This window comes from Periplaneta americana, chromosome 6 (genome assembly GCF_040183065.1).
Source record: "Periplaneta americana isolate PAMFEO1 chromosome 6, P.americana_PAMFEO1_priV1, whole genome shotgun sequence".
In the NCBI taxonomy this organism is placed as follows: domain Eukaryota; kingdom Metazoa; phylum Arthropoda; class Insecta; order Blattodea; family Blattidae; genus Periplaneta; species Periplaneta americana.
Window position 1 is genome coordinate 58625482 of NC_091122.1, and position 22631 is coordinate 58648112.

The 22631-nt window shown below is 35.3% G+C and overlaps 1 protein-coding gene across 1 annotated transcript; it reads right to left on the bottom strand.

The window, feature by feature from the left end:
* Nucleotides 1–229: 229 nt before the first annotated feature.
* Nucleotides 230–22581, bottom strand: Baldspot (elongation of very long chain fatty acids protein baldspot). The gene is made up of 2 exons (XM_069828135.1): nt 21941–22581; nt 230–8087 (listed from the first exon to the last, which is right to left on the bottom strand). Exons 1-2 carry the CDS (start codon nt 22255–22257, stop codon nt 7538–7540), a joined length of 867 nt encoding a protein of 288 aa, XP_069684236.1. The 5' UTR covers nt 22258–22581; the 3' UTR covers nt 230–7537.
* Nucleotides 22582–22631: the final 50 nt, after the last annotated feature.

Here is a 22631-nt window from a genome sequence, read left to right on the forward strand (position 1 = left end):
GAGAGGGAGGGATGGAGTCAGAAGGAAAAGACAAAAATTGGAAAAATAAATTAATAATGCACATGAAGTAATCCTGTGGCATGTTCATGACGGTGAACTATGTTAAGCAAATCTCGAACACTTCGAGGTTAACATCTTGCTCATCTCTTTAAGGATAGTAGGAAAAGTGTTACAGTATGGGTATTACCAGAATTAAAATGTTTACAATCAGTCTGAAAGAAATAATAGCTTTCAATTCAAAAAGGGCTCTTTATTCGCCTATAAAAAAAAATCAGTAGCAACAGATTCATCACAAACAGATACAGTACACCTTGGAATGTTGGAATACAGTACAGATTACTTACATAAGTAAAATAAAAATAATTGAAATTTCAAAACTGCCTCACCTGAATTAAATACAGTACATTACCTTCAATATTAAGTAAATTCCATGTAAAACATTTTCAAAATTAACATTAACTTGCTATCATGCGTATCTTTTTTATCCCAAGGTGATCTGCAAACTTCCCACATGTGTATCAATTAGGCTACATGACATCTCCGACACAAACTTTCTTAAGCTGTTCAATATCACACTTTCAAGACAGCATTCACACAAAATTCAATTTAAATACATACAACGAAGTTACCTAATGTATATGTCAGCGTTTCAAAACCTTTCAATATTTTCATTTTCATCATGCTGCAATGTGCATAAAATATTGTTCAAATAAATTCTTTATGTAATATTGTTACTCTAAGAAGGTCATTGTGCTTATCCATAAATGCTTTGTTCACAGAACAAAAAAATGCATTTTGGAATGTGAAAATTACTTTAAATGCATACACAGCGTTTAAAAAAATACTTTGCTTTCCAACTATAAGACACTATACATTTAATTCCTTTATAGATATAAAAGAGGTTTCCAATGTGTAGTGTAGTCAATCCTTTATACATAGAGTAATGACTAAGTATATAGGAAGGTCGGGGAGAAGGGGGTATCGATTCATTATGACTCGGTAGAAGGAAACAGGGCTAGTCTTAACATCGCAATATAATATGTCTCTTTGTATTCGTGTTCTGTGAATGCACTGCATTGTTGAGTGTTAGTTTAATGAAAAGTGCATGTACACATATGTTACATGTTGAAAACTCTAAAAGGATTTTCAGTGAAATAAGCATAAGTGAACAAGACTCCATGTTTCTCAAACTTTTAACCTACAAAATCTTGGACACACTGACTGTACAAATGAAAATGCGTTTTGGAGAAGTTGAAAAGATAAAATTTGTTGGATTGCTAGATATTCCTGTGATGAAATTAAATAACCTTCTGTCTATATATCCATTTTTCAACAAAGAACGATTAGAAAATGAATTGGCTTTTCTACAGCACACTGAAACTTCCAACTTGCATTTTTCTAAGTTCTACAGAGAGGGAATCTGTGACAGGTTAGGTTATTTTAGACTTTCCATATGCCTTGCATACACGAATCTGTCACAGGCTGCATTTAGTTTAGGCTTTTAGTATGCCTTGCATATACGAATCTGTTACAGGTTAGTTAGTTTAGACTTTTGCTATGCCTTGCATATACTAAGCGAAGTGAAATATGCATTTTGCGTTCATTTTTAAGTGTTCTATCTCTCTATTTCACGTGCTAAATAATCACTTTTAGGTTACCTACACTGATCAATTCTTTCCAATCCTTACCCATTTTTTAATATGTCTTCAAGTCAACTCACGTCCTATATGAATTCTTCATATTCCAAATTATCTTCTCTCTGAAAACTACACCATTCTTCCACCTTTTTCACAAAAAAAAATTTTCGGTGTCACATGCTATTCAAACCAACTATAAAGAGGTAACACAACTTTTGAAGTTGGTCTTGACATTTCCTGGTATTAAAGCTTCCCCCGAAAAGAGTAGGAGCACACTCAAAAGGGTAAAAAGTAATCTTCATAATTCCATGAAGAATGAGAGATCAAGTACAATCGCCATTGAAAAGAAACTGGATAAACAGCTTGCTGTTGATCAGAGTTTCAAGAAAAGAGTAATCGACACTTTTGCAACCAAGAAGAATCGACTCCTGGACCTACTGTATAAAAAAATATATAGCAAGCAATTTTCTTTAGCCTATCCAGTATTTACACCTTAGCTTTATCACTGATAAACACGAATATTTCTGTAAATATAAGTAGCTAAATGCAACATACAAGTTCATGTTAATTTTATAAACAGTAAAAACCCTATTATAAGTATACCACGGAATCTGATATACCACAGGTTCAACTGAGGAGCATTTTTGCTGAACTCGATAAGTGCACAAAACTACTTTTATCAGAAAACGAGTTTTATTGTATACATAGTTTATGTTGTGGGATGGAGATATAATATTAGGATGTTTTTTTTATTCCATGATATCTTTGAAATAACTTGTAAGCCACTGAATAATTGTAGTCCCATAACCAAATTTATTATCTCAAAAAAATCGAAGTTTTTGCACAACTGGATAGACGCAAATCAAAAGTTACATAATGAACACAAATTACATGTCTTTTATAATTAATTTTATTCGATAATATACAAAACCTTCCCTACGTTACTTGAACATCTTCAAACTCTTTGTAGAACAGTTTTGCCTCATCGGGTACTTGGAAAAAATTATTAAGTTTCGAAACATCCTTACTTTTTTCTGTGGTGACCATGTTAATTTTAGGTAATACAAGCGCCTGGAATATTTCTTTGTTGTATATTTTGAAACCATCTTTGAGGACTGAAACTTCTACAGGTAGAGCTGTGAAAGTTTGTTGAACAGACACAGTTACATCGTTCTTTGTTGTAGGAAATAACACACCCTATCATTTGGAATGGGAATTAGTTTTAAGCACTTTCTTTGCACTTTTTTTCAAATCAAGTGCTTCCCAAACAGTTGTTAGGATTTTAACTTTGTCATGATTCTCCAGTATTCGATAGTATTCATGAAGTGAGGGAATGTTCTCTCATTTTCTGAGATCTTTCTCTATTCTTCCAAAGACTCTATCTGGAGCCATATAACTATGACTACGGACTGGAAAGAAGTGGCGGATCGAAGAGAAAACTCTGTTCTTTTCAAAAAACCATAACAGCATTGCCATTACGATGCTATTCTTGTTTTGGCCTGAACACGAATCAGAATAAATGGATAGTGGAGGGACCAACATTTGACACTTATTTTCTAGCTCATTAAGGTGCAATAAAGCAGAAGTCATTTGATTGCTTCCCCAGTTTGACTTCAGTTTTTAGCCAAGTTTAGAATGAAATATCTTCCTTCTCCTGCATATTCTTGTGGATCATTATACATAAGTTGTAATACCAGACCTGCCTGCAATAAAATACTTCACTAACTAAGTTTTGATAAGGGTTGATTTTGTTCCATGTCGAAACAAATTTTGATGATGTTTGGATTTTCCTCTTAAGTCAACACATTCAACTATCTTGGCTGCAATCTTTCTTATATAAACTCCAGGGACGTAGATATTAAACTTGCCAAATTTCAGCAACTGTTAAGGACAATCAAATCAACTCTATTAAAGAAAGTTCGACCAGAAACAATTTTGAAATTCTATGAAGTTATGGCAGTCCCGGCATTATTATATGGATCAGACATGGTCATTAACGAAAGGACAACTTCGAAGAATAGAAGCTGCCGAAATGCGATTGCTAAGACCTCTTGCAGGATATACTCTTTATGACCATAAAAGGAACTCTGACATCCGAACAGAATTGAATATCACTGCCATTACGGATACTATAGAATCTTACCGCAACAACTGGTATGAACATGTATTAAGAATGCCCAACAATAGCTTACCCAAGAGACTATTGCACTATATACCTCATGGAAAACGAGATATCGGAAGACCAAGGAAGAGATGGAAAGATCAACTTTCTTCTGGAAGCGGAACAGGCCAGGAGGCCTAATCCAAGACTGTTATTGATGATGATTATTGAATAAAATTTCTTAGCCTTATCTGGTTGCTATGTTATTTTCTTTCATACAGTCTGTCATCTACCGGGTTTTGCTATGAATATGTGCTTTGCATCTATCGAGTTTTGCTCTACGATTTCTCCATCCTCTACACACAGCATGAATCGAGTTATGCAAAATATGATTGCATAGGGTGATCCAGAAGCTAAACATCATGTAATTGCAATACACAGTATATTCGTAGCTCGGCCGGACCATTCTGCACAATACACTGCTTGACATGTAGCCTATTACATGTCATTCTAATATAAAACTAATAACCAGATATTTTTAGAAGTGGGTACAATACAAAGCACTCATAAGACTTTCTATGGGCTGTGGACTGGTGACCTGATCTAAGGTTCTAGTCTTATTCCAGTCTGGCCGATCTAAGAATGCACTGTATAACTCATTTTCGCAAAATTTTGCATCTATCGAGTTTAGCAAAAATGCTCTTCAATTATGTTCCCCAGTATTTGAGGAGTTTATGTATAGACCAAGAAACAAAATTTGGGCCACCTGAATTTTCCAAGTTCCAGTTATAACATACTGCGCATGCTCAGTATATTACAACTTGAACTTGGTAAATTCAGATGGCCCAAATTTTGTTTCTGGTCTGTACATTGTGATATAGGTCTATAGTATCTATATTTTCCCGAGTTCACGAGCCTAGTTTTGATTTCCAACCTCTATTATTCTCTGTATTTTATGTGTGGTAACTAGAATGTGAAACCTATTACTTTTTACCCAAGAACACCAGCAATTGAATCTACTGTACTGTGTATAGCATAAAACTTGATATCTGTGTGGTCTTAACCGCTTCACTGAGTCTGACACAATTTGCTTGCTGATAATGGGTCTGCAGCATAGGTTCATCAGTGAAATAAACATTGTGGTGTTACAGACTGAGAGACTAGGTAAGGGTAGCAAGTGTAGCCTTACTCACTTAAGAGGTTTTAATTTACTGCAGAGTACCAGTTAACTATAGCTGCAAGCACTAAAAGCTGGTTCACAATAAATCGGGAACGGAAACGGCAACGAGAACGAGAACAGAAATAATGTTAAAATAAATGTATTTAAATGTGAGCGTTCACAATAATTAATTGTGAATCCTCGCATTTAAATACATTTATTTTAACAATATTTCCGTTCTCGTTGCCGTTTCCGTTCTCGGTTTATTGTGAATCAGCCTGAAGAGAAAGGCTTATTACCTTAGAAGTAAAGTTAAAAATCTAGAAATTTAAAAATGATGCATTTAAAGTGAATTATATTTTGTAAATACAGTACCAGTAATAAACAAAGTTGTAAGTGCATTATGTTCACGAGGATATTAATTTTTTAACACTCTGTAAAGGATTCACTGTGCAACTTTTATCTTGTAACTCGGGTGTCCCCCAATACCCACATTGTAACAAGATCGTACTGCATTTCAATCACAACAAAGGTACGTTCATTCTTATGTATGAATTTAAGCTACATGGCTATTTATTTTAAAATAACTATAAGTCTCACCATATTTCAGAAACTAAATCTTAAATTTCCTCCTCTAATGGTTGTAGGATTGGCTGGTATTCTAAAGATTACCATTTTAAATTGAAGTCCATGTAATCCAAGTATCATCAAGAGTGATGGATTGGTCCTATGTCAGGTAGATTTGTCTCGAAATTAAGTCTTTGCCTCTAGAAAACCTATTTCATTATACGTGCCCAATTGGATGGATATAAGAAATATCTTCTACTCTTAGAATGCAGCCACATTCATTTCATTAATTATTGAGATATCACTCATATTTTATTTCAGTCATTAAAACTGTATTGTATATAAGGTAAACATCAAACTCACTGCTTAGTTTTATGTCTTTTAAGTTTATTTGAATTGTTCTTCTTGGAAAAGACGGAAGTTAATCTTTGGAAACCTCTTAGTCGTATAATTTAAATAACCAAAAATAAATATCTGAAAGAATAACTGCGTACCAAATATATAGCCTATATGAGTTTTGATATGTAGGCTAATAATTACTCGAAACTTTTGAAAACGAGTCAATTTTTAAGTATTTGAACTGATGCCATTCTGAGGCGAAGTAAAAACTGCAGCTTTTTTATTGCATAAAATATAGCGAACAGCACAATGAGCTTCTTTTAAAAAAGTGGGGTAAGGTTTTGCAAAATACCGTATGCAATTGAAAACATGTGAACATTAAACAATATTTTAAATTATTGTTGAATATAACACATAACTTGTGTTCACGTTGCAGTTCATTTCCATAGCTTTATGGAGTTAACAATTCTTGAAAATAATGAAGCTATTTTCACCACAGCTGAAATACTCTCTGAATTCATGTCAATTTTAACCATTATCTGAAGATAAAAAATTATAAACAAAATGTCCTTTTGAAGGTTATAATTCACTAAAACAATTTGTACATAAATTAAAATTCAATTTGATGAAATTGTTACAAATTGTTTTATACAATTACACCCACACTATTAGATTTCCTTTCATAGGAAATTTTCGTTAACATTATGATGGTTTATAGATATTGGGTTGAATAATCTCACGTACTTTTACACCTCAAAAACCAATGAACACTAATTCTACTAATCATCTCCTGCTTCAGATACCAAGCAGCTTTTATTACAAGGTGTATCAAACTTTAACGTTTGTTACAGAAACTTGAACACTGACTGACTTCCATCAAAAAAACTTCAGTCCACGCACTCTAAGGCTTACTTCTGGTTTACAGCAAGACAATGGGTGTAATTCATCTCAAAAATATAACATGCATTATTTTATGCACTGATCTTGATCAAACTTTATTAATCACAGGACAAGAAACATGAAATATGCAGCACTATTGTGCCTAGCACATACCTTATTTCAGGATTGTGAATTCAACAATAAAATTGTCACTACTATGACCAACAAGCAATGGCATAAAAATCAAATTCTGCAAGTCCTTTCCCTTTAAATGCGTTGTGAATAAACTCAGCTGTGTAAGGTAATAAATTTAAGTTGTATCAGTTGAGAGAAATATACCACATACAAAGCATTTCTTTTTACACCAAAACATATTTAGTTCTGGTATACATTTAAATGCATGGAATTGGCCATAATTTTTTTTTCAGCAACTGAATTCCGTAATAGTAACATATGGAATGTAAATGGTTCCTAATACAGTAACCACCACTTCCAGTGTTTCAACTACCAACATTTGAGCCACGGTAAATATTCAGCAATACTACAGCATGGAACTGTTGAACAACAAACAGGAATGCGTATCTAACTGGAAGATGCAACTGCACCATTCTCTTGCTAATACAATGTATTAATCACAAGACACGCACAAAATGGTTATTCTTTATTGAAAAACTTATGATTTTTAAGTAAATATATCACTCTGTTCTTCGTTAAAGAATGTGCGGTGTTTACCTCTAATGCATACAGTATGCACTCCAGATGTTCCAGAGTCTGATCACTTATATACATATCTGATAACCGACAAAGAGCCTAAGTCAATTTTCTGCACAATTGTAGGCCTAATTCCATCCACATTCAGTGGGCCTTGACCTTACTGTTACTGTCATGTACTGACGATATTCCGCCTGATGTACCTTTTGCCTTTCTTCCATTCCCGAAGTATACTTTGTGGAAGAACCTGGCAAACAGCACAAAGTAACTGAAGTACATGGTGAGTGACAACTTGATGTTTGTGGGAGAGATGTGGCACTCCTGCTGTCCTTGCTGGAGCACCTGTCGTGCCCAGATATTGATCCCACATCCGATTATCATCTGTGTCAACTGACACATGGTGATCACCATAGCGAACGATCTTGGAGGCGAGTACCCCATTGACCTCAGTGCATAGTATGAGTACATCAAGGAATGCACACAATAATTCATTACTATAAACCATCTCGCTGACGATGTGTATTCTGAGTACGAATACCAAGTGTAAATGAGAACAGTCACATGGTGATACCAGTGGAGAAAAATCAGAGGCTGCTTTCGTAGTACAATGAACACTGTGTCTCCTAGCTCTGGGAGTTTCGATAACGCAAACATCCAAGTCCAGAACCCTGACACACGGTCTTGTTCAATGAAGCTGGATAGGGAAAGAAAAAAAAACTATTAAGTGATATGCCTTCACGCCATATATGTGCACAGTCCGCGTCACTGTTTTTGGCGTGTGAAATAAGTGTGTATTTTACATTTGCCGCAGTCAGTCTGACAACTGTGTTTGGCAAATGGCTGATGTGACATGTATAGGAAGTGGTACCATTCTCAGCTGCACTAGCAACATGCTCACAAACTGGACTATATCTAGAACACACGCCAAAAACGCTGGCGCCAGCTGTAAAATATGGGGAGGTCTCAACCTGGAAACACAATATTTCAATTAAATTCAATTAAAATATGTATTTTTACAAGTAGATTCGAACACATCATGTTTGTAGGTGTAGATATCACATTTTATAAAGCTGTCAGTATACATACCTTTGACTAAACTGTGTGGAAGGGGACTAAATAGGGTCCTTTCGAGAGATGGATCAGGGCAGTAAGTTACACAGAAATATTGTGGTCTTTTGTGAATAGATTTTGAGAAAAGTGATGCCGGCCTCGGAACAATTTTTCCCTCGAAATTATTCAAATCAGCTTTACAGTTTACCTGAAAGCTAGATTTGCACAATACACGTCACTGTTCGTTAACAGAAAACCACAATTTGACCCACACAGAGTTAGGGTGCACTTAATGTTGGTTGCTTGACAGTTGTCAATCCACTTTGAGGTCTGTGGATACAGAGGGAAAAATTGGATCGGTGTCTAGTACAGTTCCTGGGTAGCTCAGTTGGTAGAGCGTTGGTACGTTTAACCAAAGGTCCCAGGTTCGATGCCTGGCCCCGGAACAATTTTTCCCTCGAAATTATTCAAATCAACTTTACAGGGAATTATACCTGAAAGCTCGATTTGCATAATACACGTCACTGTTCGTTAACAGAAAACCACAATTTAAGTCACACAGAGTTAGTTTGCACTCAATGTTGGTTGCTTGGCAGTTGTCAGCCCACTTTGAGGTCTGTGGATGTAGCGGGAGAAATTGGATCCGTGTCTGGTATAGTTCCCAGGTAGCTCAGTTGGTACGTTTAACCAAAGGTCCCAGGTTCGATGCCTGGCCCCGGAACAATTTTTCCCCCTCCAAATTATTTAAGTAACTTTTAGTCAAATTTTTAAACGTATATTCCAGGAAAATAGATGTTTGTGCATTTTGTACAGCAAATACCAACAAATGTTTTCTTTATAGGATTGTTACATAACATTGACAGTTTGGCAGTAATTTCATTGAAGATCTGTAACAAAGTGTGCCACAGGAAGACGTGCTGGAAGAAGAATGTCGAAAGCAAGACTAGAGTGCAAAGGAGGAAATTCACAGCCACCAATGTCCCTCTGTGACGCATTAGGTTACTGAAGATACAGTTATGTACATAATTTTGTGATTCAACCACTACTGTTATGTGAACATATGTTGCAATGTCGCAAACTGTTCGATTTTATTTTTATTAATAGGCTATCTCAAAACCGTTCACAAATGACCACAATGATAGCAGACTTATGTTTAACTCTCCTACCTGATTCATCTCTCAAAAGGAACTAATAATTAGTATGTCTTCCACTAGGCACATTACTTGCAACTTCTAGATGGTTAAGCAAAGTGGGTAACATCACAGATTATTATGAATTAGGTTATACATTTATAATTAGAAGTATTATATAAAAACTACTCAACATATAAAAATTAATTCAGAAACAAAATAAACTGCGAAAATAGGGTAATTGATATGTAAGACCTCATGCATATTAGTCTATGATCACAGTCTAGTATATACAGTCATGAAGCTTGAGTTGTGAGGGTACTAGGAACAACAGACTGTGCCAGTACTATTTCGCATTGTCTGTGATGAGGCGATGGTAGCGATCCTAGTGTTTAGCAACTATCTATGGATGCATATTCCCTACATATTGAGTTTCCCGACTGTATATACTAGACTGTGCTATGATGTTAACCACTCGACTATACCCACTGTCAACACAAACTGTCAACTGTTGCACATCAAAAGATAAAATATTTTATAGCAGTTGACAGCCTATAACCAACCAGCATAGCTGAGGCAGCAGGTGTGTTACACAGCTAATCCAGAATTGCACTCGGGTGTGGGGGTCTATTCCCACTTGCACTTATTACCTGGTTGGAATTTTTCCGAGGTTTTCCCCAACCATAAGAAGAATGTCAGGTAACCTATGGCAAATTCTCGGTCTCATCTCGCCAAATATCATCTCGCTATCACCAATTCAATCAATGCTAAATAGCATAGTAGTTTACACAGTTAAATAAACAAACAAAACTAAAAAAAAGTAGATGTATCTACTGTATTGGTACCTACTTCTTAAACCTTATAACATGAGCAGGCTTCATTGAAACATTGTTTTCAGACAGCAATATGCGCTTGTGAATCATGAATGTGTACAACACTGGTTCATTTTATATGAAGTGAGATTTAGGGATCAAATTACAGTCCTACAATGCTGTATTTACAAATAAAAATAACTTGTCAAAAAAATTTAAATATTCATTGTGAAAAATAATGATCAAGAATTACTAAAATATGAGAAACCATTAAGAGACGTGTATCTGGGCAAACACAGATCTTTCATATCAAAATGTCACCGTGCAAGGAAGAGTGCTTACTAAAATTACTGAACATTGTCAGTTTATTCATAAAGAATTCTGCTTAATGTAAGCAAAACTAAGTTTATACTATTTAATAAGAAACAGGATATAGAGAGGATTAAATAATATTGTTAGACTGCATGAATGTGTAGATAAGTTTAAATATGTAGGGTTCTTATAGATAAATCATTGTCATGGCAAGATCACTATATACTAGACTGTGATATTACGTACTGTACTAATAAAGTCACAATTCACATATGGATTGCATACAGGGAACATGTAACAAAGAATAAAAAAAAAATTTAAAGTAATTCGAAGAAGAGCAATCAAATAGTTGTTAGACTACATGAGCTGCCATATTTAACATCATCAACTAAAGTGCATAATATTACAAAAATTCTGCCATTGAAATATACGTAATACTAGAAAAACCCAGGTGTCCTTTTATGTTTAAAGTACTAAAGATAAAAAATACCGTACACTATAATTATAAATTCAAAATCAATGCAGAAATTCATGGATATGAAACAAGATCAAAATAATAGACAACTGAGGTTGAAAACACCAAATACAACACACTCTGGACGTTTTTATGATCATAAATTTGAACTAGGTACTGAAAATTAACACCTTCGGACCTCTTCTACAGTCTATTCTAGAAACTTCTGCATACAAAATCAATTATTAGGTCTCTTTTTAATACATTGAGAAAGGAAATCTAACTTTCCTTCACTTAACATGTAAAACTGCATCACAATCTGGCCAACTTATAAGAATAAACTTGTTATTCCCCTTCAGAAAAACAAATATTTGAATTTTGTGATCAACTTATACAGGGATATCATTTTATTTTTACTTCAATTTTTATTGTACCTAAGTTTTTGAATGTACTTCACTCCCACCCCTTCTACTAATGAAGTTCAACCGTCCTCTACACAGAACCAAGATCGCATATACAGTCATAGTAGCCTTACGGTCATAGTAAACAGCACGTTCCAAAAATATGTTCGCATTTTCCAGTGACGAAAGAGCTTTCAATATTGAATCATTTTCGCACAGGTACTGTCGTCCATTTGCCTACGTCGTATCCCGGTTTCCCCCACCTGCTTTTATTCGCCAGCTAGTGGCTGGGCTGTCTTAGCTCTTTTCTGAGAACATTAATTTCTGTTAGGAATTGGACGTCTACGTAATATTATACAACTGTTTAAAATAACTTAAATAAAAGGGCCTCGTTAAGTAATTAATTGTCACGTGATTTCCTCCCTTTCTACGACCCTAAGACATAACCACTTGGACGGACTGTAGATAGTATGCCTGAGTAATTTTATCTTTTCGGATCGGGAAGAAGTGAAGATTGAATTTACAGTACGTAAGGTACTCTTTTATAGAGTAGGTACAGAACTATTTCAACATGATTTACTAGTACGAAGTACAAAACTGGTAATTGGGATTAGGTACAATAGTCTATAGTGCGATAATATGCACATTAGAACTGAAGCCTGTATCGAAATGAACGGCCACCATTTAAAAAAAATGTGTTTAAATATCCATAATTATTATGATTATTTTTTCAACTTAACTTCATTCTCTATAGTGTACGCTAATGTACTGTAGACAGTGTAATATACACTGCATAATGAATACGTCTACATGGACAGCTCAGTTCGTGAGTAAACATACTCATTGTTAATACTGTACTGTATTTTGATTAAACAAAAACCTAATGAAAATTATCAAACTCAAAAGCGCAATATTTTCTAGTTTACGTAAATGGATGAACTACTTTTCTTCCCTCCTATACCTAGTAAAGTGATTTGTTTGTATTTTACGCCAGTATCATCGAACTCCAGTCGTGGAAGGGGGTAGCAAACGGCGTTGATCCAGAGGTATAGGCAAGTTAATATTAAAAAGGTTTGTAAAAATAAAATGATGTCCCTGTGTAATTACTAGCATCTGAAATAAGGTCAAGTATAGGCTTACATCTGGAACTACAGAATGATTCCTTTCTCTTCTAAATTCTTTATTTACCCCACTACTAAGATTTTAAAAAATCGAGTATCGGTACCTACAACACCTCATATCCCAATATGAATCTTAGTAAGATGAAGTGTAATATAATTTAATAATTTACATTTGTCTATGATAATGGCTGTAATGAGAATCGTTTATTTGGACGTTACTACGATCGTAACGGGTAGCCTAATGTTCGCCAAATTGTTCGAGTTTATCCTTCTGTTGGTTTTTCCTGCGAGGTCGACGATGATTCAACTAGAATGGAGATATCGTGTTGTTAGCACGATGATCTTCCCAGTCATTACGTTTGCTTTCGTAACCGGATTTCGCTACCTAAAGGGCCCAATGCAGGGGGGATAAGCTCAGGGGGCCTAGAAAAACCGTTCTACATTATAGGCCTACCTGAAGACATTATTTCGATTGTGAATGACAATCATTTTTCATTCATGCATTACATTTCAAAGGTATACTATTTATATACCACCAGAATAAATAAATGTACGCCTATTATTATTATTATTATTATTATTATTATTATTATCATTATCATTATTATTATTATTATTATTATTACAAAAGTTATGTTTCTTTCAACAATCACTTCTCAAGTTGCAATAATTTTTCTTTCCGATAACGTAGCGTTAATCCCGCTTCTTCAACACGTGTTCAACTCTTTCTGACCTCGTCTCGCACGAACACTGCGCGGGTCATGATTTAAATTTAGTTCTGAATGATTCCGTTCGTGACATTTCAGAAATAAGATACTTTTACACAGCTCAAGAGCAAGTTAATGTGTTTTAGTGAAAGTTTATCGCGATGGCAGAAATTAAATACTGCCTTGGATAATGAGACAACAAAAGGCACACTAAAACTCTGTCTAACGAGATGATCTTCGCGATTTGATAGCTTATTCGCGTTGAAAAGTGGATTTTTGCAGTTTGTAATATGCCTTGAGAATATAATAAAATTGTGTTCTCTAACAAGTCTTTCGGAAAAAGTACAGGTCTTGCATTGGAAAAGGAACTCATTTCCTTTGACTTTATAGTTATGCTTATGTTCAAATGTAAAATATTACAGTGCAGTAGTATCGTTTCGAAATATTTACTAGAAAAGGCCGTTGATTTATTGACGGTCACATCACTGCTAAAGCAAGCTCGAAATAATATGATGAGGCAGCAATTTTCGAGTAACTTACCATACCATACTGTTTTAAAGGAAGCAAAGGAAATCTGAAATTCCTGGAAAATATACTCTGTTTTCAAAGCAACACGGCAACGCCATGTTAAGAAGTTTGTTGAACTGGCAGTTCACGAACGATTACAGAAAGCAGAAGAAAGATTCAGACTATTTGTTTTTAATAGTTGCCTGTACATTATACATCAGCAGCTTAAAGTAAGCTTTGAAAGCATGAACAGTTAAATTCTCGCTGCTCCTGCCATCAAAACTCAGCATCTTGAGCGAAAGTGAAACGATCGAAGAGCTGACATACTTTGGAAATATTATGCTACATATTTATCTCCTACTTTTCCTCAACAACTGATTAGTTTTCTATTCATAATGACTGAAGAAATTCGTAAACTTTCAACAATAAAGGAACTGATCGAATTATTAATTTAGAAAATCCTGCTATTGCCAGCAGTGTTCCTGATCTATGTAGAGTTCTACCTTTTCCTCACTTCACCAGCCACAACAGCAACGGTCGAACGCTCATTCAGTAAAGGCTGGTTCACAATAAACTGGGAACTGAAACAACGAGAACGGAAATGTCAAAATAAATGCATTTAAATGTGAGCATTCACAACTGACTATTGTGAATGCACACATTTAAATGCGTTTATTTTGACATTATTTCCGTTCTCGTTGTTTCCGTTCCCGGTTTATTGTGAACCAGCCTTAAGCTAAAACTAATAAAGACATAAATTGCGTAGTGTCGCTGATTAGACTCAGCAGGTACTCGCCACTGAAAGTGAAGAAAGCAGGAATACTGACGTCAAGAAAGTCGCCAGAGTTTTCATTATTGACGGAGCAACTAAGCTTTGAGTGAGACAAGTCTGTTATTATTATTTGGTAAGTTCAAATTCACCACTCAAATAATATGGCATGTGTAGTTGCTAAAGATACATTGTCAAGACAACAATACACCAGTTTTGGCCGTGGGCCATATTGCAATGAGAAGAGGAGGCCCAATGGAAATTTTTTGTTGGGGGGGGGGGGGAGCATGCTTTCTTAGTTACGCTACTCTCTAAGAGTGCATCACGGTGCTAGGTGGGAACCAGTCCCATACACTGCCCGAAATTTCATGAAAAATATATTCCCCATGAGGACCCCAACTAGCGCGCATTCCGTGTAGTCGGCGCGTTGCTTTAATAACCAGTCGGAAGCCTTTGTGTTGTGATATATATTTCGCACGCATCAATACTTGCAATGTCAAGCGTTGTTGTCACTTTCCGCTGTAAAGATCATGTAGTTAAATTACCATTAGCGATATATTTATTTCAACTCGTGTCAAACTCGAGATAGGCAACGATGTTTCGTACTCCACGTGGAGTTATCGGCATATCAATTAAAAATGCTAACGGATTATTAGTAGTCACATGTTACCTCCTCTTGTGACAGGACCGGCGTCTGAGAAGGACTAATCAATAAATAAACTCTTTTCTTATCTCTTCAAAGTAAAGCATAGTCTTTGATATCGGCTGGGTATTTAATAAAACGCGGGCACTATAACACGAGTCCTAGGCAGGATGTCTTAGATCACGATGCCACGGCGCGGGATAGAGCCACTCTATATTGAACTGACATTCCTGGTTTAATTTGGCATAATCACTAATTTTGGTCCAATAATAGTAATTGGTACTATGAGAGTAAAATTAAATTTCCATGAGCGTATAAAATCTGTTTACGCTCATGTTCTATACAATATTTTATCCATTACTGGTATCTAAACGTTATTAAACAAAAATTTGTATTAGACAGGGTAAAGGTTTTATATCCCGCGCTTATTTGAGCACTGATACTTCAAAACTCACATCATACATCAATAAAGGTATGAACTCATCCTACTGCAGCCTACATACTACATGGATGTAAATACTACATCAACACAAAAGTGAAAGCAGCAATCGTACAATACACCCGATCGGCATATTCACCCATACTGAGCGGATTCATCGCGCTGGCATTCGTGCGCTCGTGCGACGCGATGTCTGTACAAATTCCTGGTACATTATCACGTTACGTTATACATTTCCTTACTCGTGTCTGTACACGGCCTAAGCGTAGCATTGCTCCATTTGTTTCAATAATTTTATTGCTAGAAAATGAGTTGAGGGTGACCAATACAAACTCCGTAATGTAACAGTAAGTAATAATAACTTTTCAAAGAAAAAAGTATATAAACGCACATTAACGCGATCGATCACTTCTCAATAAATTCATTACACAACAGATTAAACTGTGTTTTCACAACCTGTCATAATTTTTTATTACTGGGTGATGAACGGAAAGGTACAACCATAATGTTATTTCTTTGTTGATTGTTACCTCTTTTATACAACATTGCGCTCTGATTATGTAGTGAAGGAATGAGGTTAACGGCTTAACGCCCTAGATGTGTCCTTGAAATACGTATTCAAATTGTCAAAACTATAGAGACGGGTAAAGATAGCTCTTTCCGCAAAACATCAACGAACTTACGTATCCAGAACGCTGGCAACGATGCTATGAATCAAGTACTATTTTTTTTAAGACCATGGACTAATACTGGAGAATCACCTGTAAGCGAACAAGGAAACTCTGCCGAGTAGATTGCCGGTAATTTTGACTACAGACTAGTATGGGCAGGTTTTTTGTTACGTACAACAAATCTACGATATGGGACTCCAACCTTTACTTCGAAAGCAAGACGTGCTAAAGATCACAGTTCTTAAACGTACATCGTTCTTGGCCGCAAGTACTGTATTATATTTGTGAACCTATGATGCAATGATAGTCTAAACGTATTATTATGGACAAAAGACTTCACACCCACGAAGATACATATCTGGCCATCTCTTTATTTACTAATATTATAAACCATGTATGAACCTTGAGACAGAGATCTTATCTACATTAACGCCCTAGATGTGTCCTTGAAATACGTATTCAAATTGTCAAAACTATAGAGAGGGTAAAGATAGCTCTTTCCGCAAAACATCAACGAACTTACGTATCCAGAACGCTGGCAACGATGCTATGAATCAAGTACTATTTTTTTTAAGACCATGGACTAATACTGGAGAATCACCTGTAAGCGAACAAGGAAACTCTGCCGAGTAGAGTAAAGAGTATCAGTAGACATTGTAAAGGATAAATTCTGACAAAATTTACAACTTGAGTTATTATACATGTGTAACTGTTATTTACTTGACAATTCCTGCTCTCCAAAAAAAAAAAAAAAAAATGGAAGCACTTCGCTATAAATTAGTGCAAATTAAGTTAAACATTGACCTTTATACCAAGCCTTTCACATTTTTTGTACAGCACTATAAACAATTAAACTGTCAGGAACAAATTATCCTTAATCAAAAATATAGGCCTATGTAGGCTAAGTTTAAATATTTTAAAAAATTTGATGACCCTACGATGGTAACCAACAGCATTAGTCATAAATTAAATAAAATAAAAACACCAAAAGACAATTAATTTAGACCTCCAAGTAACGGACAAGGACTTCTTTGGTCCTAGCCACCGATTAGGTGTTTTTAGATAGTCTATTAAATTGTCACATTTTGTTCACCGAGACATGAAACGTAATTAGGCCTATTTATAAAAAGTTAAAATTTCGAGGTTAAAAACACATACATCTGATTCGAACCTAAAAATTCCAGACTCGGTAATAGTCACATTTAAAGTTTTCCCATAATTCAGTACGTATTTTCTAAAATATTGGAATCTTTCTTGGTCAAGGTCTTCAAGCAAAGATACGGTAATCAACATCCGCATTCGAAGCAAAACAGTGAACGACCTTTCTCAACTGTGTGCTGTTGAGCACACAAGAACAACTTTAACACTGTCTTTCTTCTACATCAGGCCTTTCCATCCTTAGCCACAAGCGACATGAGGGCTGAGGGTCTTGGCAATTCTGACAAATGGATATTAGGCTTGAAACCTCTCCGTATTTCTTTTTAATTTATTTATTTTATGTCACTTTAATTAAATGAGTTATATTGCGACAATAGGTTACATAATATATTACAGTTTACACAGCGTGATATGTTGATAAATGTAATCAAGTTCGAGTTCAATGATGGATTACTGTACCTATTTAGAACTTGGTAAGTCTGTTGATATGTGGAATTGATCTCACTGGAGGCGATATAATAGACATTCAGAAATTATGTGACGTATAGAGTTCCTAGTTTTGCAGTTGGTACCTACAACTCGTAATCTGGTGATTATAGCTTACAAGCATAAAAAAGTAAACATATTGCAATTTTTGGTATGTAGGACCTAGGTACAATAAGGGGCCTTAACAATATGGCAATTCAATCTAATTACAGTATTATAGCTATACTAATGAAATAAACAGGTTAGAATACTGTACCTACAGAAAAATGCTACTTTCTATTTAATGACTAGTTGAGATTAGTTTAGAGCCTGGTACGATGTTTTCGAATAATACTCTTTGCAAAGCCCTAGCCTATAACATAGTCTCCCCTCCCCCCCATTTCATTTATTGTAGGTATTTCACAGATCTTACATCAGCATTGAAGCTTTAAGATGTGGAACAAGTCAAGAGTTACAATTTCTTGGCGCAATGAAGTGACAGAGGATTCGCCAATAGATTACTTGACATATGTCTTATGGTTGGAGAAAATCTCGGTGAAAGCCCATCCAGACAATCAACCAATTATTATTGGTAATCATTTACTTTGACGATATCATATTTGTCTCTTGTTTATGGAAGTAATTGAACAAGTGGTGAAGATATAATAAATGATGAGATAGGCTATGTGGACGTTGTGAATAGGGTTGCCAGCTCTGGTAAATAAAATTACCAGCCATTTTACACATGCAAGTTTTGATGAATATATATATATACTAAATACAGAATCTGCTATATGATATGGAGAAAAATATATAATACTAAACTGAGAAAAAATCTTGCTTCAGTGATCTAAAATGCACTTCCTATTTTTTGTATTTGGAGCTTGATACCACTGCCTTGAGAACTTTTTCTTCTGCTATAAAGTAATAAAATTAACCACACCTAATTTTAATATTTTCCCCAGTAAACAGTTCAGTTTTTACTATTTCCACACTTAAATGATTCCTCACAAAATATTCATGATACTGAATGCACGCTTCACAAAAGAATTGCTTGAAGGAATAGCAAACACGTGTTGAAACTATTCTTATTTGTGAAGATTTCTCTGAGGCACCCTATCCTGAAAATATTTACACTATTTTATAAAACTTGTCAAATGTCCATCTTTCACAAAGGAAGAATCCAAGTTATAACAGAGTACTTATAGCCTATCTTCATCTACGCAAATCAAGCTTTCAGGTATAACTCCATGTAAAGTTGATTTGAATAATTTCGAGGGAAAAATTGTTCCAGGGCCGGGTATCGATCCCGGGACCTTTGGTTAAACGTACCAACGTTCTCCCAACTGAGCTACCTGGGAACTCTACCAGACACCGATCCAATTTTTCCCTCTATATCCACAGACCTCAAAGTGGGCTGACAACAGTCAAGCAACCAACATTGAGTGCACACTAACTCTGTGTGACTTAAATTGTGGTTTTCTGTTAACGAACAGTGACATATTATGCAAATCAAGCTTTCAGGTATAACTCCCTGTAAAGTTGATTTGAATAATTTCGAGGGAAAAATTGGATCGGTGTCTGGTAGAGTTCCCGGGTAGCTCAGTTGGAGAGCGTTGGTACGTTTAACCAAAGGTCCTGGGTTCGATACCCGGCCCCGGAACAATTTTTCCCTCGAAATTATCTTCATCTAGTTGCAGCCTTAGTTTTTGTCTAATACTTCTTCTTCCACTTTTGGTGTACAACCATCAAGTATTTAGGCTGAAGAATACTTGAAAATTCCCATATTATCTTTAGCTGCTCTGAATTAAAGGTTAAAATGTCCCACGAAATAGAAAAAAATCCCTTTTAGCATAGGCTATAAGATGAAAACTGTTATTACAAGTTCTCAAATTCATTTAATAAAATTACCGGCACAAGTAGGGCCAGTAAGGGATTGATACCGGTCTTACATTGAGATCCTCCAAAATTTCCGGCCGTGTCAGTGAAATACCGGTTAGCTGACAACCCTCATTGTGAATGGTCAGTGAAAGTAAATGGAAACAGTTTTGCTTTTAATTGCGTCAAATATTAGGCTATACAATGCCGAAAAGCAAGTCGAGAAAGTGTGGTTGGAAGGTTTCACAAAACCTACACTAAACTAACCTAACCTACATTCCGGAGAGTGAGGGGTACCTAGTCTAAAGCATAGCCAGATGGAAATCACACAGGAAGAAATAGAGAGATAGTGGATGCGAATGACATCGCTAAAGTAAATAATTACGTTGTTATTCATCATCATCATCATCCAAACAAGTACCTAGCATTATCAGTCCACTTTTTTTTTTTTTTGGACGACCACTATTATTATTATTATTATGAAATGTGAAATCCGCAGAGACAACCAACGTTTCAGAGCTACATGCCGGCTCCATCATCAGAGAATGTAAGGATTCAAACAAATTATGAAAAAAATACTCTAGTGTGTCACAAGAAGCAATGGTAAGTTACAAGTTCGAAGAAAAGTCTATATAGACGAGTCTCGGGTCAAATGCGTTTTTAATCATGACGTTAGTTCCGAAAGGTCTTCCAACTGAGTAACACATGAAACATGATCAATATCTGTTTTTCTCTTAACGTGACACATGGAGATACGGCGTTGTCTATACACCACGGGAGTATTCAAGAGTTCGTCTATTGTTAGATCGCAAATAACAACACGAGCTTACGATTTACCCAACATATGTGCGAAAACCACTATCAGTTAACACGTCAATAGTGCATTCCAAAACAGAGACTTATCACAATTTAAGGAAAAGCGCTACGAATTCAAAAATTTATTTTGCCAGTAGAATCTTTATGTAGCATATTACACGTTACACAAGAGTTTCTTACAAAATTAAATGTTCCACTTAATTATTTTTTTACTAAGCTGTTAGGCCTAAATTAATTTCTTTGTTGGAACGTAAATTGCTATAGATTTTCCAGATTTCTTGTATCAAATGAGAATCAAATTCTTGTTACGACTGACCTTTAGCAATAGTAAGTTTCAATTAAAAGTACCGTACATCTAAGCTTATTACAAAATCGGTGAGAAAAAAGTATGCCTGGAAGATATGTGAAAATGGACAGATGGCAAATAAAAATAAACAGGTAATAAAAATATAAACGTTGAAAAAATGAGCTTATCATAAAAGTTATTTTATATTAGTATAGGCCTAGTTTTAAGACATTTTAACATAGCCTACTTTATTATGTTAAAATATTATAATACGAGGGAAAATATTGGTATTAATGGCCTCTCAAGAAGAAAAAAAAAAAAAAAGAGGAAGATAGAGAAAGTGGGACTCGAACGTCGCTTACACTAGTGGTTTACTGGATGAATTTCAGTGCTTATAACCAAGCCTTGGAGAGAAAAAAAAAAGCACCCGTTTGCTCGTCTGTGACGAGTGAGAATTTTAATTTTTTGGATAAATTTCAGAACACGAATTAGTACCTTCCTTTCCTCTTACTCCAAAATTACAACATTGTACACACAAAATAAATTATTACCACTGAAGAGTGCCTTTTCATAAGCATGATGATTCGCATTCGACAAACACAAACCAATCTGCTCGCGCTTTAAAAATTTCAGGGTGATTCACCTGTCACAAAAATTTCGGAAATTTTTGTCAGACAGGTAAATCACCATAAAATTTTTAAAGCCCTGGCTACAACTATATGTTTTAAATGAAGTGTGTGCCTCACTATAATTAAGTTTACTACATTATACATCCGGGTTCCTTAAAATCCAGTAAGTAAATTATACCATACAATATAGGCTACAAATCAGACCAGATTTTCACTTAGGTTCTATCTGTTGCACCACTGACAGACATGTAACTTACACGTAGGCTTAAATGAATAAATAACAAAAATGAAACAATTACCTTGGAATGCAGATAGAATGATATAAACCATAATTCTGGAGAACATGAAATAACTCCGGTGCAGTTCTACAAGCTCCAATAATACTAAAAGCCGCCAATGCTGTATTCCAAATTGACAGGACTCCACGAAGTTCAAACTTTGGTCTATTTTGCATATAATGTTGTCCACCGAATATCAGAATCATGTATATTCCACAAAAGTAAAAACTATTTGTCCAATTCTTTACCATCCATACTCTAGTGTCCTGATGTTTGAATTCCTCTTCAAAGTTGAACACATATGAATAATTAGGTAAGGTAATTTCCATGTAATCCATTTTGGTAAATTGTAAAAAATTAAATATCAAGGAAATTACCACTTCACAATGTATAAGTTACTAAAGTAAAAGCTTATCACAAAATGCACGTCAATTCGATTTAAATAGGCCTGTTGTCTCAAAGCATGTAGGCCACAACCGGTAAGTGTCCCAAATGCTGTCAAATACTGTATGGTTCGCCGAGTGAGACAGTACTTAAATACTCTCCACTCTGCTGTTGTTTCTCACTAAATGCACAACCTCTGACCCCTGACTAGTACTACAAAACCACCTTTTAATACTAAAAGGCCACAGCTATGACTAACTACATCAACAGTAACCCATCCCACTCAATCCCACTCTGAACTCGCACACGCATACTTCAACTCTCCTGA